Below are 17,276 nucleotides of genomic sequence, written 5' to 3'. Positions count from 1 at the left end.
GAAAGCAATAAAAAAATCACTCAATTAAAAATGTTAAAAACCCTGTTGATTGACCCCAAGAATTCTGGTTGTGATCACAAATAAAGCGAAGAAAAATATTAACTCTTGAAAATTTCAAACGACAAAAGAGTTGAAAAAAATAAACAAAGAAGCTTTTATGGGTACTTCTAACACGAGAGCCGCGCGATGTCCTACAACCAGGAGATAAACGAACACTACAAACGAATCAAATCTCCTCAAAATTCGTCCTAGATACTCACTTTTGTTATATAAAGAGAGATAACACCGTTTTACATGTAATTCTAATTCGTCTCCACTATTCACCGTTTCTTATCCTTTCACTAGCTTAAGCGTTAAAGTGTTAACTTTGCAGGTTAATCCTCACGCCTCCGTACTGAAAAGCTTAGTGCACTACATCAGAAATTCAATCACCAATCCATCTCATATTTCTAATTCTCTCGCGAAACAATTTTTATAATTCTCTTAACGAATAATCTTCAAACTCTCAATCAAATGACATTTCTATTAGGATAACTAAAATATTCATATATTTTCTATTAAATAAATATTTTAAAAATCTCTTAAAATTTCTCATCAATACTAGTACATCCTAAAATTCAAACTTAATTTATGTGAATTTTTACCAATACACATTTAAAAAATAAAACAAAAACAAAAACTCTTAGTTTAAAAAAATTATTGTTTCTCCAAAAAAATAACAATTAAAACCTTGAACCAAAATATTGAGCAGCTCCATCAAATCAAAATCCAGGCACCGCCGCTTCGCCCGGAAAACGCAACCGTCATCGGAGACCAGAAACAGTGGCGGCGAACTCCACTTCAGGTTTTTCTCTTCACTCTTTATTTTATCAGATTTTCATTCCCTTCTACTGTATCGCAATCAACGTTGCGTTTCCATCGCGATTTTCCGCCAAAACAGAGAATCGCGTCGCAGTAACGCGATTCTCATCATAAAATCACTTATCTTATGCTTTAATTACTTTTAGAAAACCACACTATGATTCCACAACTGAACGATGATTCAAATGAAATCGGTTAAAATTAGGTTAAGCACTTCTGAAATTATGATTTTGACTAGACGCTGATTTGATTAATTGTGATTCTAACAGTGATTCTTGCTGAAGCGGTATCTTGATAGTAAAGGTTCATAGCTGGTGCTGGAGCAACAATGGGTATAATTAGGGGTTGCTTCTCTTTTATAGCTGGAACAGTTTGTGGAGTTTATGTGGCTCAGAATTATAAAGTACCTAATATTGCTAAGCTGGCGGATACTGTCTTGTTCATGGCGAAAATCACTGAGGAAACATACAGAAAGCCCAAGAAGAAGGATGACAACGATGAATGATTAGTTCCTACTTGAATCAGGTTCTTGTTTTAACTCTTTTGTTTTAAATTATGGGTACTATAGGATCATAGTAACATTATTTTTTGTTATATCATTCTTTATTTGATGCTGTAAATTGTAATTGGTGATGTTTGATTGGAGTTTTCTCGTTTACGGTATTATCATGTTTGTGCAACAATTTGTATCTTGATTGTTTATCTACATCTTCGATTTGTAGATTTGTAGTTTGACGGGCTCTGTATTTTTCGTTTACTCTTTTGTATGTCTCAAATCCTCGTGAGATAAGACTTGGACTATTATTATTGTTGTTTTCTTGTGTCCCTGTTATTAATGCACGATTGTTGTCAATGCCAGCCTCTTTTCATATATGTAATTGTATGTTTTACATTTCGCAAACATGACGGAGAGTCGATGTGGTATGTAAGTCACGAGGTTCTCCCTTCAAAAAGAATACAAGGCTTTTTGGGATGTGATCTTTAGATGTATATTAGATGTACAGTTATTGCTTTCATTTCATTTATTTACACACTGAATAAGTAATGATTAGGTAAATATTTATGGAAAATGCAAGGTAAATGGATCCTTAAATAGTATCTGTTTAGTGGAAGTGGAGGGTATAAGATGTGAGGGAGAGGGAATGGGAAGAATGATTTTAAATTCTTGTTGTTTGTTGTATTGTTTTGGAGGGAGAGGAAAATGAAGGGATTAGAGGGGAGTCAACTTCCTCCTCACTCAATTGGTACTCCTCCAATATTGTGGAGATTTGTAGATTAGACAAGATTAACTCATTAAATATATAAAGTTTAGATAGATCAACCAATATATCCTCTTAATGCCAATGAGAAATGTGTGTTGTGTTTGATCTTCCTTTCATTGAGGTTCTCTCTCTAATCTATCTATACTTCAATTTCCATATCCATGGGTATTAGTTAGAGAAGTGTGGATGGCAGTCAATCAATGTATGGCTCGTGTACAAGGTAAATGGGTAAATGGGCAATGTAAATTACACGAGGTTTATTTGTTAGTCCACTTTGTGTATGTTTGGGTGAGTTTTCGGCAAATGTGTTTCTGAATAAGCTTGATTTTTGTAAAGTTGCTTTGGACTTAGGATTGAATTTGAACTGAAGCTATTTGTTGTGTTTGGATGTTTTTAATCTAAAACTGGTTTGATGGAAACTGTTGTCTAAAGTTTGCAACTTCTTGCAAAAGCTACTTTTTATCACTTCTAATTAATCTGAGATTTTTGGATATTAGATCAGTTTTTGCTAACAATTGTTAGAAGGAAAACATCTATTCTTTACTAAAGGTTAAATCAATCTTGTTGCTTTTTCCTATGACAGAAAATACACACTCTGTTGGTAGTTGAGTGCATGTCTAAATTTCCTTATACTATGATTTCCTGGTGGGTAGTTATTTTCTTCTAACGACAATACCTAAAGCATCATCCAACCCAACAAACTAGATCCTTGTAATACTAACAACTATAAGTCTACAACTTTAAATGGATATATAGTTTCAAGTTGATTACATTTTACTCAAAATCCTGTATATTGTCAGAATCTGTGTTTTCTTTTTCTTGAAGTTATGAAATGATAGACAATGTTTAGTCGTCTTTTGTTATTTGCGTTTTGTATAAATAAATATTAAACAGAAAATAAACGTCAAAGTAATGATCATTCAGTATCCTCTATCTGGTTAAGGCAGTTCTCTATGGCAGCTCAAAGCTCCTAGACATCAACACTCATGAAACACCGTCATTAATCCCATCGAAAGCTGTCACATATAAACTAGTTTTGAGTCATGATAGTGATGGTGGAAGAAGGGAGTGTTTGTGATAATTATAAATGTGTTTTGTGTGATAATTGGGGCAGAGGGTAATAACTGGTTCAGTTGATATAAGCTTGGTGCTGCTGTACTTAAATCAACTGTAAATGTAATATTGTTTCTACCTTTTCAGGATTTCTTTGGAAGCAAGCAATAGGAGAATCTGGAGGTAGAGGAAAAAGTGCTAAAAAAACCCAAAATCCCAAATTGGGAAAGACTTAATTTTGTCATTCTAACTATATTTTTTCTCTTTCCATCTTTAAAAATATAAATATTTTCATTTTTATAATACACATTTTATACTCCAATGCTTTGTTTACATCTCTTAACTCAAATTAATGTGCTAGAATATTAATGGAATCCATGGTGTAAAAGTAGTATATGATTGTATACCCAATAGAAGAGAGAAAAATGTTCAAGAGAGAAATTAAAGCTTGTCATTATACCCCGAAAGACAAACCAAACTATGTCCCACACATTGATTCCAACAAACAACGCCCATTTTCTTCTGTTTGCTATTGATAATTTGATATTGCTACCTCACATAAAGTTAACTCTGATTCTGCAGTGCATTGTACACTATACATAATGCAATGTAATCCACTGCTCAACAACGACATTCCATCTTTTATTATTCCTTTGTTATAGGACAGCTAATATTGTTTAGTCTATAGTCTATGTGCTATACTTTTTTTGTATGAGTGGGGTGGTAAAGTAACAAAGAGACCTATGACATGCATATATATTGCAAATGGAAATCATACCCATTGGCTCTTCATGATGTAACTTGTGATCTTTAATTGCTTTCTTCAACTATCCAATACCAAAAAGTAGAAAGTAGAGCTTCTACGATTAAATTTACTGCCAGCATAAGTTCTCATGTGGATAAAAATCAAGTCTAGAGAATTTACTTTAGCTTTTATTTTTTTTTCTAAGTGTTACTAGTATTTTTGCATTATATCCTAACTTATTTTAACTTTGAATAATGTGATTACTTAAGAGTTAAGATATCTGTGCACCAAGAAAAGTTGAGTTAACGATTATTTTAGCTTATGAAAAATCAAGCTTAATTAAACTTTTGGGTGTTTTAGTTGAGATGTGTTTGATTTGGGTTTTTCTAAATTTTTTTGAGCAATTTAAGTTCATATATTTTAAAGATTAATTAAATATAGTCATACAACCAATTGTCTTTCATCAAGTCATTTAAGGATTTTTTTTTTTTTTTTAAATATTTGAGATTCGATGAAATGAAATTGAAGAATTTTGTAGAATGCGAGATCATATATATCAAGAAAAGAAAAGTTGGGATTTTTTAAGTTAAATTTATTGTTTGGGTTGGTGAACGAATGGAGTTTAGGTGAAACAACGTTTTAAACGATTTAATCCATTCAAATGGTGATATTTTTTTTAGTGGAGGGATGAAGGGACTCAATTCTAACAACGAAAAAAGAAGAAAAAAAAAACTAGAGAAAAAACTTGCTCATAACTTAAATTAGAGATCAAATTTGTAATTAAGTCTTTAAGCTATTAAACTTTTATTTGTCTAACAAGAACAATTTACCAAAAAAGAGAACGACAACAGTTTGTGAAAAAAAGAAAAAGGGCCTACAGTGACAATTATTGAATCCCTATGATATTATAGTAGCAATAATGTCTCATTTAGTGCATGTTTGGATTAGCTTTTGGAATGGCCAAAAGCAATTCTAGAGATGTAGAATTGCTTTTGGGTGATTTTGATATGTTTGGTTAGACAAAAGTAGAATTGATTCTGCCTCCAGAATTGATTCTATTTGAAGCTACAATTTGTAGCTTCTGCCTCCAGAATTGATTCTGGGTAATTTTTACACTGAAATTTATTGTTCAACTCACTTTTACATAAATGTATCCAAACATAAATCAATTCTGCTAAAATCAATTCTGTTAGAATCAATTCTATCAAACTCAATTCCGCTAGAATCAATTCTCCCCACCGCCAATCTAGTGCATTCCCAAAAATGAAATTTGGGTATACAAATTACGTAGTTGCTTTTAAGGGTTAACTCAAACTTGTAATATATTTATTATAAAACTCAAATAATTTCGAGTAATTTATATCTTCAACTGTGACTAGGGATGGCAAAATGGATGGATTGGATGGATATGGATTGGATTGTTAATGGATGGATCAAAACAATCCATTAATCCATTAACAATCCACTAAAATTCTCTTTAAAAAATCCAATCCAATCCATCCGTTAATGAAAAAAATCCATCCAATCCATCCATTAACACTTTTTAATGGATGGATATCCGTCCATCCATAAAATTAATTAAAATATATTACTTAATTTTTTTTCAATAATATATTTTATTTATAAAATTTTACAAAAATGATTTTTTTTTTTAATTTCTCTAAAAGTATTTAGTTCATATATATATATATATATATATATATATATATATATATATATATATATATATATATATATATATATATATATATATATATATAAAATTGATTGATAACTTTGTTGATAAAACAAAATTATTTATGTTACTACAGTAAATCATTGAAAATAAAGTTTGCAATAACAACATGTTAATATATTAATTTTGCAACAACAATAACTTTAGAATTTACCGTACAGAATGGGTGGAGAAGCAAATGAATTAGAAATGTTTTTCTTCTCATTTTCGAAAGTGCTCCCATTTTTAGTAATTTTTGGAGCCATTGTTGAATCCACAGTTTATAGGTAAGTGTGATAGTTCAATGAAATCACGCGATTGTTTTTCTTGAAAGGGAGGGGAGAGAGATATATTTTTTTTTCAATTTTTAAAATAAAAATATTTTAAAAAAAAGATAAAATAAGTTTTATGAAATTTATGTAAAATCTAAAAAATAAAATATATAATAAGATACAATCCATTGGATTTATAAAATGAGATGGATGGATTGGATCCATCCATATAGTAAAATGGATGGATTATATCCAATTCATTAGCTAATTTTTTGTTTGACGGATGGATTAGATGGATTAATTAGTAGATGGATCGGATGGATAATCCCTTAATGGATTTTATTGCCACCCCTAACTGTGACCCCTAACAATAAGGATACACTTTAGTGAAAGCTTAATACTATGATGATATGCATTGTGAGTGCAACATGGGACCAGAGCTGCATTGTGAGAATAATGGAGAACAAGAAATTATTGATATCAAACCATGTGAACCTGTGCTTCCTAGTGTGAAGTGTAAACCTTTAGTCAAAAACTACACACTATAAATAATTTTAAAATAGACAGTTTCTCTAGATTCCAAACAAGGCCATAGTCATGCCACATAAAGACAAAATTACTGCAAAGAAGAACTCACTTTTCCTTTCAACTTCATCCTATTGATTCCATTGCTTCATTTATTCAACCAATAATAAACAACTATTTTGATGCAAAAATGTGTGAGGCATGTGTTTTTAGATAATCAATTTCGATTTATCTATTTTTTTCACCACCAGTATCCCGGCTGGCCCACTGGACCGCTTAATCTGGTTTGGATGTCAGTTCTGACATCAATTGGTTCCAGTTCCTTTCTAATTGCAGTTGCGGCGATCGAACCGTGGTACTTCATATCTATTTAAAAAACTAATAATTTCTGAGATAAATTCTCATAATATCAAGTAATAAGTATTCCAAGACTTTGCCATAAAAACTTTCTCTTTAGTCAAAAAAGCACATTGGGTCCATTCATCAATCTCTTCCCCAATTGCCAATCTTAATCTCATCCCATTATATAACTAAAATAATGAAAACCATAAATCAAGGAAAAAAAGAAAACAGTTTCTTCTCTAATCATTATCTAATTGTAAAGCAATTCACTTTGGATTCCAATTTCATAAAACTAACACAAAAAAGTAGTAATGAAAAACAAACATCACAATCTTCATTTTCTTCATTACTTGTGATCAATTTTCATTCACTCACTCACTCACTCTCACCATAATGCCTTCAAGACAATTCCCTTCAACAAGTTCCAATCTTTTCACCAAACCCAAGTTTCTATTCATAGCACTCACCATTTCAGCTTCTGTGGTCATTGTGTTTTCAATTCTCTACTTTCTTTACCATCTTTGGCATTCTCTTGTTCATAGAGCAAAGACTATACCTTATGATGCTAGTGCTCCTTTGAAGCTGCAGAGGTTTTGTTATAAGGATTTAAAGCTTGCTACCAATGGTTTTGACACTGCCAATGTCATTGGAAAAGGTGGTTCTGGTACTGTTTTCAAGGGTGTGCTTAAAGATGGAAAGTTTATTGCTATCAAGTGTTTGGACTCTTTGTCTTTGCAATCTGAGAGAGAGTTTCAGAATGAGTTGCAGATTCTTGGAGGGTTGAGATCACCTTTTTTGGTGACCCTTTTGGGCTATTGTGTTGAAAAGAACAAGAGGGTTTTGGTGTATGAGTATATGCCTAATGCAAGCTTGCAAGAGTCACTTTTTGGTGATGAGTGTTTTGGTTTGAGTTGGGAGAGAAGGTTTTGTGTGATTATGGATGTTGCTAGAGCATTGGAGTTTTTGCATCTTGGATGTGATCCACCTGTGATTCATGGTGATATTAAGCCGAGTAACGTGTTGCTTGATTCCGAGTTTCGCGGGAAGATCTCGGATTTCGGGTTGTCGAGGATTAAGGTGGAGGGCGAATTCGGAGTTGATTTGTTTAGCCAGGATTTGGGAAAGAGTCAAGATCTTTGGAAAAGTCAGGATCTTTCAGGTAATTTGACAGTAGAAACTCCTGTGATTGGTACTCCTGTTGAGAGTGTTGGTGAAGTTGATTTTGCTCTTGCTTTGCAAGCTTCGTCTTCGTCGAAAAATAGTAGGACTGGTTTAAATGTAAAAGCGTTGAACTTGAGTTCTTCGAATTATAATGCTAATATTGTTGGTGAGAGTGAAAGTAGAAGTTTAGATGCAAAAGGTAAAGAGGTTTCGAGTTTTGATATGTTTGTTCCTTATGATGATGAGTTTTGTAGCAATGATTATAGTAAGGAGTTGGTTGTGAATAATGCTTGTTTGGTTGATGATGTGAAGGAAAATGGGAAACAATGGGGGAAGGATTGGTGGTGGAGACAAGATGGAAGTGGTGAATTGTGTAGTAAGGATTATGTTAAGGAATGGATTGGGAGTCAGATTTGTCCATCAAATGCTGATTGGGATGATGATGATGATGATGGTATTGCGAATACTAAGAACATCGACATTCCGGAGAAATCCGAGTTGGAAAATTCAAGTCCATTAGATAAAGGTAATGATGCAATTGTAAATGGAACTCGAGCTCGGTTAGATGTTTCTGCGACGGAAGATATGGATAATGGAGTTGTTGGTACAAAAGAAGTGAAAGGAAAGAAAAACCAGAAGAAGAAGAAGAATAGGAAGATGCAAGAGTGGTGGAAAGAAGAACATCTTGATGAGTTAAGCAAGAAGAAGAGAAACAAGCTGAGAAGTCTTCAAACGAAATGGAAGAAAGGGTTGAGAGTTCCGCGATTTGGTTTTGGTTTAGGTAGAAGGTTCTATGTTTGTGAAAGTAATAAGAACTATGGAGATGAAGGAGCGAACGAGTGCGAACAAAATGGCGAGTTTAGCTTCAGAAGAGGTTGGAGGAAAAAAGGCTCGCGCTCGATAGGAAGTGATATGTGGAGTGGCGATCTTTTCAGCCGCGAGCTCAGCAGCACGACTAGTATGAGAGGTACATTGTGTTATGTTGCGCCGGAATATGGAGGGTGTGGATTCTTAATGGAGAAAGCCGATATATACAGTTTCGGAGTTTTGATACTTGTGATTATATCAGGTAGAAGACCGTTACATGTTCTCGCGTCTCCGATGAAGCTTGAGAAAGCGAATTTGATAAGCTGGTGTAGGCATTTGGCTCAGGCTAGTGGAAGTAACATTTTGGAACTAGTTGATGAGAAATTGAAAGATGACTACAATAAGGAGCAAGCAAGTTTGTGTATCAACTTGGCACTCATTTGTTTACAGAAGATTCCGGAGTTGAGGCCGGATATCGGTGATATCGTTAAGATTTTGAAAGGGGAGGTGGAGCTTCCGCCGCTTCCGTTTGAGTTCTCGCCTTCTCCGCCGTCCAGATTGTACAGCAGATCAAGGAGAAAACAGAAAGGCAGTGCAGAAATATAGGTTTTTGTAATGTTGAATGTTTGTTTATGCATTAACACAAGTTAGAAACTCACGCACGTAACCGTGAGTATCAAAGTTCAAAGATGAAGTCCAACTTAGCAATATTGGCTTCTGTCAGTTAAACTAGGATTTGCGATCTGGTTAATTTGTTTTATATGTCCAGAAAACATATCTTGTGTATCCTATCTTATTTGTTACAAATATTTAACTAATGTAGTAGTTCATGTTGATGAGATAACACAAAGATTCATTTTTGCAACAATGGTTGGTCTATTTTAAGATATTGAGTCCAAGAACTTAGTTGGTTTTTGGTTAAGAAACAAATAAAAGTTAAAACCTAAAATGGGGTTTGATATTGATTGTAGTATATGGATGAACCGTAGAATATAAGTCATTATCAAAGACTAAAGTAAGTCACTATGAAATATAAGTGCTTGTTTTTGTCTCAATCCTAATCCAAAAAATAATGCACTTATTTGTAAATAATGACAAAATTGAAATAAAACATGGCTAATATTTAAATACAGAGTAATTTTTCAAGAAAATAATGAAACAAGTTCATTAACCAAAGACATGTTGATGAAATAAATTTACAAAATAGACTACTATAAGTTAAGGTATTAAACTTCTTATGATTGAATTTTAAAATATGGAGTTAAGTCTTGAACAAAACACTTATATAAAAAAGGATAAGATTCAGCTTAAAAGTTTGAAACATACCAAGGATATCTATTTTTAAAAATCTCTATCAAATGGTCAAAATATAGTCTTTCATTTTCACACATAATTGCATGCGCCATTTACTTTTTCTTTTCCCATTTTCCTTTTTCTAAAAGTCACATTTTTATTAAAAGACTATATTCCTTTTATAAGCAAACGACAAAAGAAAGATAAAGCAATATGAAACATTTTATTTTAAAATGAGTATTGGTTTGAATGAATTTGACATATCCCTTACCTAATTAGTTTTAATCGGTTGGATTCATCGTCCAACATATAATTTTATTGTTAAAATCAAATCCAACTCATTGATTTACCGAGTTGAGTTGGATTGAGTTCATATATTGTGAATAAAACAAATAAATAAAATAAATATTTTTTTAAAATATAAAATATAACACAATTCAATATATTTACGCTCTTTTTTTTTTCAAAATTTAAATAAACCAAACACATAATATCAAATCAAATTCATTCATATGCATAACTTTTAATAATATTAGCAAATTTCATGAAACATATAATTTTTCGTAAAATATATATGTTAAAAATATACAAAATCAAATAAACAACAACACTTATTTTAAAATTACATGAAATTATTAGTTCAATATAAGTATAGTAACATTTTTAGTGTTGAATAAAAAAAATAGGGGAAAATAGTGATTTGTAGTCATATATTAATTTTATTTTTTAATTTAAAACAAAATTAAAAAAAAAAATTAAGAAACCACTAGTTTCACATCAACAAATTAGATAACAATAAATAAACAAGCTCAAATGCACCATACATGTTAAAATTTTAATTTATTTTAAAATAAAAGAAATAAAAAAAATAGTATAACATTAAATTATGCTATTTGATTGATTAAAATTACTGATATTCATCTAAATGATATTCATCTAAATTTAAAGGTATCAGAGTGTTGATTTTTTTTTATTTACTTAATAGTGTAATTGCTAAAACTTCAAATGTTATGAGTTCCAATTCATATCTTTCCAATCAGAGAGCAATCAGATATCTATACAGTTAGCGCAACTGACATGCATAAAAGGAATACCTATCAACATTATTTTATCTTCTACAAAAATATGTGATATTTCCTATGTACCTTCTTCTCAAATATCTGTAGTTTATGTTAATTGCATTGGCACATGACAATAATTTGGAAGGAAACTTGTCTTTCTTACATAAGCACATCAACTTAAATGTTGTTTTGACTTTAATGTTTGCATTGTATCACAAATTATAACACTACGTGAATTAACCTAAGATTCATATTTTTCAAAATATTAACCAACATGCAGATAGAGTATTCAATAATACACATACGCACAAACTGTCAAAACATCAAGCACCGAGATATGATAACTTTGTCGTAATGTTTGGTTGGAACTTGGAAGTATTCCTAATACTTGTAATTTTGTATGGGACCAATCTTGTATTGTTTAGAGTAAGGATCACTATGGGGGTTCATATGTCAAAGAGGTGTTTTCTTGGACTTATATTCAGCTGGAGAATATTGGACTCTCACACATTACATACAGTGTTGGACCAAGCTATAATGTAAGATATAGGAACTGTCAGGAGGACACCGCCAGAAAAATTACCTCGTATGCTTGTGAATGACAAACTGCAAGATAATCAAGACAAGTGAGTATAAGGGCCCGATCATGCAGCTCTGTGTGAATTTTCCGTTTCAACTTATCACTTTTCAGAACTCTCACACTTTATCACGATTAGCCTTTTTAACATTCTGTTTTCTTTTATCACCACTACCGAGCACTTCTTTCTGAAGGATTTTGTTAAGCTTTGGATCTTCTGAACATCCATTTGAGATCATCTCCTCATAAAAATCCCTGGCTTTTATGAACCACCTGCATGTTACAAGCCCTTCAACCATTTTTCTATAATGAATACAGGTGGGCACCACTTCATGTTTCTTCATTTCGTCCCAAATTTTCAATGCATTTACAGGCTGCTTCAACTTTAAGAGTTTTACCAGAATTATAAGAAAGGAATCCTTATTTGGACTCAGGCCAGAGCCTTTCATCTTACTCAGAAATTCTAAAGTTCCATGATAATCTGCTGCTTCAAAAAATGCATGGTATGTCTCAACAGTTGGACTAATATTCTCCTCTACCATTGTGTTCAACACTATTCTTGCCATTGCTAGTTTTCCAGCTTCACAAAGAGGCACTATCATGGAGTTAAATGTGGCAGAATCAGGCTGCAAACCTTGTTCCTTCAACTTATCTATAGCCTTGAGAGCTTCCTTCGGACAATTCTCACGAGTTAAAACATACACTATAGAGTTGTAGATCTCTATCCCCGGGATCCAATCCCTTTTCTTCATCTGATCATATAGTCTAAGAGAGTCAAAAAGATTTCCTTCCTTTGAAAAGCAGGAAATCATGTGGCTATATGAAGTAGCATCTGGTGTTATACAGTATTTTAACATGTCTCTCCAAACTCTTTTTGCTTCATATACATCCGTTGTTATGTTACACCATCCATTAAGAATAATGTTGAAGCTCCCAATTTCAAGCGGAAACAGATTCTTGTTCACAAGCATAAACTCTTCGGCCTCTTCAACGTTACCATATTTACAAAGAGCAGTCAAAAGTGCACGAAATGCTTTCTGATCAGGAGTCAATCTGAACTTGTTCATAAAGTTGAATGTTTCAATAGCCTTAGTAGCATTATTTGCAGATGCATATCTGATTGAAATAAAATAAAACTGTGAATAGGGGAAAACTGAGTTATCTGACATTAACAAGAATTCGTGAAATTTATCATTAACACAAGACAGTCAAATGAGCCATAAAAGTTTAATGGAAGCCCGACAGTAAAAACTAAGTGCTATAATTGCAACAAAAATCACAACCTAATCAGTTATACGCTATACATTAACTAAATGCACAATCGAGTCACTCGGGTCACACTCCAGATGTTTAGTCCTAGGCATGAGGTGTGAACGTGATACAATTAGATACATCAAAAGTGAATGTTGCTTCATATTTTTCCTTCCTACATACTATCTAAGACTAGTGGACCATCCACAATCGGGTCACTCGGATCACACTCCAGATGTTTAGTCCTAGGCATGAGGTGCGAACGTGATACAATCCGATACATCAAAAGTGAATGTTGCTTCATATTTTTACTTCCTACATACTACCAATTCTAGCAATTTCAATACAAAAGGCATATGATTTTTTGTTTGAATTCATTCATAAAAAGGATAATGAATAGTGATGTACCTATCAATGATAATAAGCATAGCCTGATGCGTGGAGAGAGACGAGCTATGCATATCTCGAACAATGGACCAAGCAGTAGAAAACTTTCCATGAGTTCCCAAAACCCAAATCATCAAGTTACAAGCTTTCTCATCATTACAAGAGCTATTCAATTCGAAGGCACGCAGTGCATGTTTCCAATCTTCCCTTAAAACCCAAATTGCAGAACATATCAAATCTCCACTTGGTTCCAGTGATGAAATGCAATGTTCATCATCCTTTTTGAGCAATTGGAGGAATTGCAGTAGAGCTGGATCATCCAAATCAAAATTGAAGTTCAGAGGTGGAAAATGACTCTTTGAAGGAGAAGGTAGTGAAAGTGTTTGATAAAATGCCTGAGAGAAAGATGCAAAAGGGGGAGAGGGTTTTAGAATTGCATAAGCGTGAAGCCCCTTTGAAATTGAGAGGTAAAAGCGACGCCGTTGAGCCATTGGAAACCTTCACACCTAAAGGATTATTTATAAACTACCAATTGCAGAAAATTTTGTGTGAAATGACATTCTTTGACTATATAGTAAAATGAAAAATAATTTTATTAAAATATAATAATGAGAAGAAATATGGATTCTACTCCCTTTTGTTATAAAAAATATATAATAAAAAGAGAAGAAATTATTGCTTTGAGAAAAATATATATATTTTAATAATGATTTAATGTGCATTTACAATTATTTGAGATAAATAATATTAACCTTCTAGCAACACTAGGAATCCCATTTCTACTCATGAATCACTAAAGGTTACAACAAACATGTCGATTTGTAATGCTCAATCTTAGCCTTCTAGCAACACTAGGAATCTAGCTCCATATGATGTAATATCGCCTTTCATGCTAGACCATAAACAATCCTTCTTAATATATTGGAATATCTTAGTGGTTCACAAATGAATAGAAAATTCACTCTTATGTGCTTCCTTTAGAATCTCCCTTTTTTGGATATTGGTTTTACATCAGTGGTACTTCAAATCAAAATCATAGTCACTCTAAAACTCCATGCACCTTATTAGCCTCGTGTTCAATATCTTTTGCAGTGTTTTAAAAACTGGACCGGACCGGCCGGTCGGACCGGTCGAATTGGGAACCGGCCAGGTAACCGGTCTGGTTCAATAATCAGATCGGGTATGTCATCAAATCGGTGGGAACCGGTGAAAATCGGGAAAACCGGCAGTTTAATTGTTTTTTTTTAAAAACTTTTTTTTTAAAATTTTTTTTAAACTTTTTTTTTAACATTTCTTTTAAACTTTTTTTTAACTTTTTTTTAATATATTTATATTTAGTAGTGTATTACTTAAATAGCATTTTCACATAGTTTTTTTCGTTAGTGACAAATTAAAAACTTTATTGTCTATTTGTTATCTTTACTAATAAATTTTTTTAAATAGCATAAACATATTGAATTTTATTTGATTTTCTTTTTAGGAGGATGCTATTTTGAATTAAATTTGGTACACATTGGAGTTATTTTGTTATAAACTATTCAATTAGACTTTGTTTGCAATTAGGCTTTGTAATTTTTTACTATTTTGTTATGTGTGATACCTTTGTTTAAAATTTGAATTTAAATTATGAAATTGTGAATTTATTATATGATATTTTTAAAAAATTTAAAAGCTAGTTATATTTTTTTAGAGACTGAATCAATCGGTTCAACCGGTTTTATACCTATATAATGACAGGTCTATTCAACCGAGTTATCCGGTTTAATCCGGTTTGGTCGTGCGGTTCGACCAGTGACCCAGTGGTTCGACCGATAAACCAGTGACCCAGTACCCTCACCGGTTCGATGACCGGTCCGATTTTTAAAACACTGATCTTTTGTTCAAACAGGTGTTGCAAGCTTTTATGATGGCTAAAGATCTCAAACTTGACACCATATATAAGTGGCATCTTCAAATATTCAAGGCAAATACTACTGCCAGTATTTTAAATCATTGGCAGGCTAGTTCTTCTTATGAGGCCTAAGTTGTATGGATGCATAGGCGATAACCTTACGGTTATACATTAGTTCACACCCTATGACTTTCAAATATGTGCCACAATAAACTTTAAAACATGTGGTAGGGTCAAGGATGACTATTGACTAGAACGCATACACTTGTTAGTCAAGTCTTTAGTTCTTAGAATATTTTTTTTTCCTCCTCTGCATTTGCAATTGTTTTTGTATATTTATTTGATTACTTATTGAGTTTTCTTGATTATTTCCTTGTTTTGTGTTTGAAAAATGATGCCTAGTTGAGAAATTCTTCTATAGAGTTATCATGAAAACCTCTTCTTTTCCATTTGCTTTTTTCTCCCCAATATTAAGGATACAACGGGTCGGGTCGGGTGCAGATTTCACTACCCAAACCTACATTCGAAATCGGCACCCGAACCCAAATTCAAACCCAAATGATATTTGGGTGGCAAAATACACCCACGCCAACCCCTGTTATTCGAGTTTTTTCACTCAAACCCGAATCCGCAGCAAAATACATAAAATACAATTTTTCCTTCAATTTTCTCATTTAAACGGTTACTTTTTATGATGTTAACCCATGGTTTTGGTTGTAATCGTTCCTCTGTTATATGGGGAATCCTTTCCATTGCTTTCTCTTCATTAATTTGGTCCAACGATGGCTATGTTTGAATATGCAGCGTTTCTATTGTACTTCCATTGAAATGTGTTTGAATCTTTGACGTTTACTTAGACAATCTTACCCCTTAGTGTATCCTCTTTAACTTAAATGCACTCTCTACGCATGCAACACTATATTTTTCACAATAGTACCAGTGGTAGAGCTTGTATTACTATTATAAAATATGGTTATTTGTACTAGAATTTTTGTCAAAAAAAAATAATAATAACATAAGCGACTAGCCGCAGTTCGGCCGGATTAGCCTGATTAGACATCAATTTTTAACGAGTCGAACTTAAAAACCCGAATAATAAATAGGGTTAAAATTTGTGTTTAAGCTTAAAATTGTTTACAGAACTTTGGATCAATCCAGTTGATCCGGCCCGTTTTGCCGACGGAAAAAAACATTGTTTTTTCCTTCCGCGCATATAGTTTCAAACTATTTTAGATAGTCAAATTTAATTTTTTAATTTATTTATAAAAAAATAAGGTTTAAATACCTTTTACCCCCCTGTCAAATAAGCGAGTTTTGATTTTGCCCCCTTTAAAAAAAATTGTTGCGCAGCCCTTACCAAATGCAGATTCCAACCATTTAAACCTTTTACCATGTTTTTACCTAGAACACCAGGTTACCATCCTACGTGTCTGTTACCAATTTATTTTTTTCTGAAACAAATGCCACGTTGGCACAACATCATCGTTTTCCCTCCTTCTTCCTTACAGACGATAAAATTTCCTAACCAAAAATTTTGAACACTAGGGTTTGGAAAATCGTGTCCATCATCATCAAAGACTGCGCAGTCTTCTTCTTCTTCATCATCTTCTTCGTCGTCATCATCAGTAAGCGGCATGGATCAAAGCTACAGCAATCGAAGCAGCAACTCGTTTGAGATTTCAAGTGTCCCCCATTGTGGTTGTCGTTTGCCAATGAAGATGTGGGTAGCAAATACAATGCAAAATAGAAACCGGAAGTTTTGGAAGTGTCGTTTGGCTGGGGTAATATGTCGCATGATTTATATGTTTGGCTGGGGTAATTTGTTTCATGATATATATGCGTTTTATGTCAATTTTTGTTGATGTTTGCAGGGTCTTAATTCTTGTGACTTGTTTTTATGGGACGATGAATTTGCCACAGCCATGAGTGAAAGTGCAAAGAGTGAAAATCGTGACTGCAAGAAATGTAATGTTGCATTGGTGAAGTTGGAAATAATAGTGAAAAAGCTTGAAAAAACAAAGTTGAAAGTTTCCATCATGTAGAAGAAGATTTATCAGATGAAAATGGCCTTCAT

The 17,276-nt window shown here is 32.8% G+C and overlaps 3 protein-coding genes across 3 annotated transcripts; 2 read left to right on the top strand and 1 right to left on the bottom strand.

Moving 5' to 3' along the window:
- Positions 1-690: 690 nt before the first annotated feature.
- On the top strand, positions 691-3,550 carry LOC131654010 (uncharacterized). The gene is made up of 3 exons (XM_058924389.1): positions 691-844; positions 1,131-1,386; positions 3,324-3,550. Exon 2 carries the CDS (start codon positions 1,190-1,192, stop codon positions 1,364-1,366), a length of 177 nt encoding a protein of 58 aa, XP_058780372.1. The 5' UTR covers positions 691-844; positions 1,131-1,189; the 3' UTR covers positions 1,367-1,386; positions 3,324-3,550.
- Positions 3,551-6,982: 3,432 nt separating this feature from the next.
- LOC131654009 (putative receptor-like protein kinase At1g80870) lies at positions 6,983-9,703 on the top strand. Its single transcript, XM_058924388.1, has one exon. It carries the CDS (start codon positions 7,168-7,170, stop codon positions 9,346-9,348), a length of 2,181 nt encoding a protein of 726 aa, XP_058780371.1. The 5' UTR covers positions 6,983-7,167; the 3' UTR covers positions 9,349-9,703.
- A 1,484-nt stretch (positions 9,704-11,187) lies between these two features.
- On the bottom strand, positions 11,188-13,894 carry LOC131648294 (pentatricopeptide repeat-containing protein At1g80880, mitochondrial-like). The gene is made up of 2 exons (XM_058918075.1): positions 13,333-13,894; positions 11,188-12,789 (listed from the first exon to the last, which is right to left on the bottom strand). Exons 1-2 carry the CDS (start codon positions 13,800-13,802, stop codon positions 11,793-11,795), a joined length of 1,467 nt encoding a protein of 488 aa, XP_058774058.1. The 5' UTR covers positions 13,803-13,894; the 3' UTR covers positions 11,188-11,792.
- Between the last annotated feature and the right edge of the window lie 3,382 nt (positions 13,895-17,276).

Source organism: Vicia villosa, linkage group LG2 (genome assembly GCF_029867415.1).
Source record: "Vicia villosa cultivar HV-30 ecotype Madison, WI linkage group LG2, Vvil1.0, whole genome shotgun sequence".
Lineage (NCBI taxonomy): Eukaryota > Viridiplantae > Streptophyta > Magnoliopsida > Fabales > Fabaceae > Vicia > Vicia villosa.
This window is presented reverse-complemented; position numbering and strand designations above follow the sequence as displayed.

Excerpts from the sequence above, each read along its gene's own strand:
- LOC131654010 (XM_058924389.1), top strand. The coding sequence starts at position 1,190 with ATGGGTATAATTAGGGGTTGCTTCTCTTTTATAGCTGGAACAGTTTGT.
- LOC131654009 (XM_058924388.1), top strand. The coding sequence starts at position 7,168 with ATGCCTTCAAGACAATTCCCTTCAACAAGTTCCAATCTTTTCACCAAA.
- LOC131648294 (XM_058918075.1), bottom strand. The coding sequence starts at position 13,802 with ATGGCTCAACGGCGTCGCTTTTACCTCTCAATTTCAAAGGGGCTTCAC. Across the intron at positions 12,790-13,332 it reads ATGCTTATTATCATTGATAG|ATATGCATCTGCAAATAATG; the intron begins GTACATCACTAT and ends TATTTCAATCAG.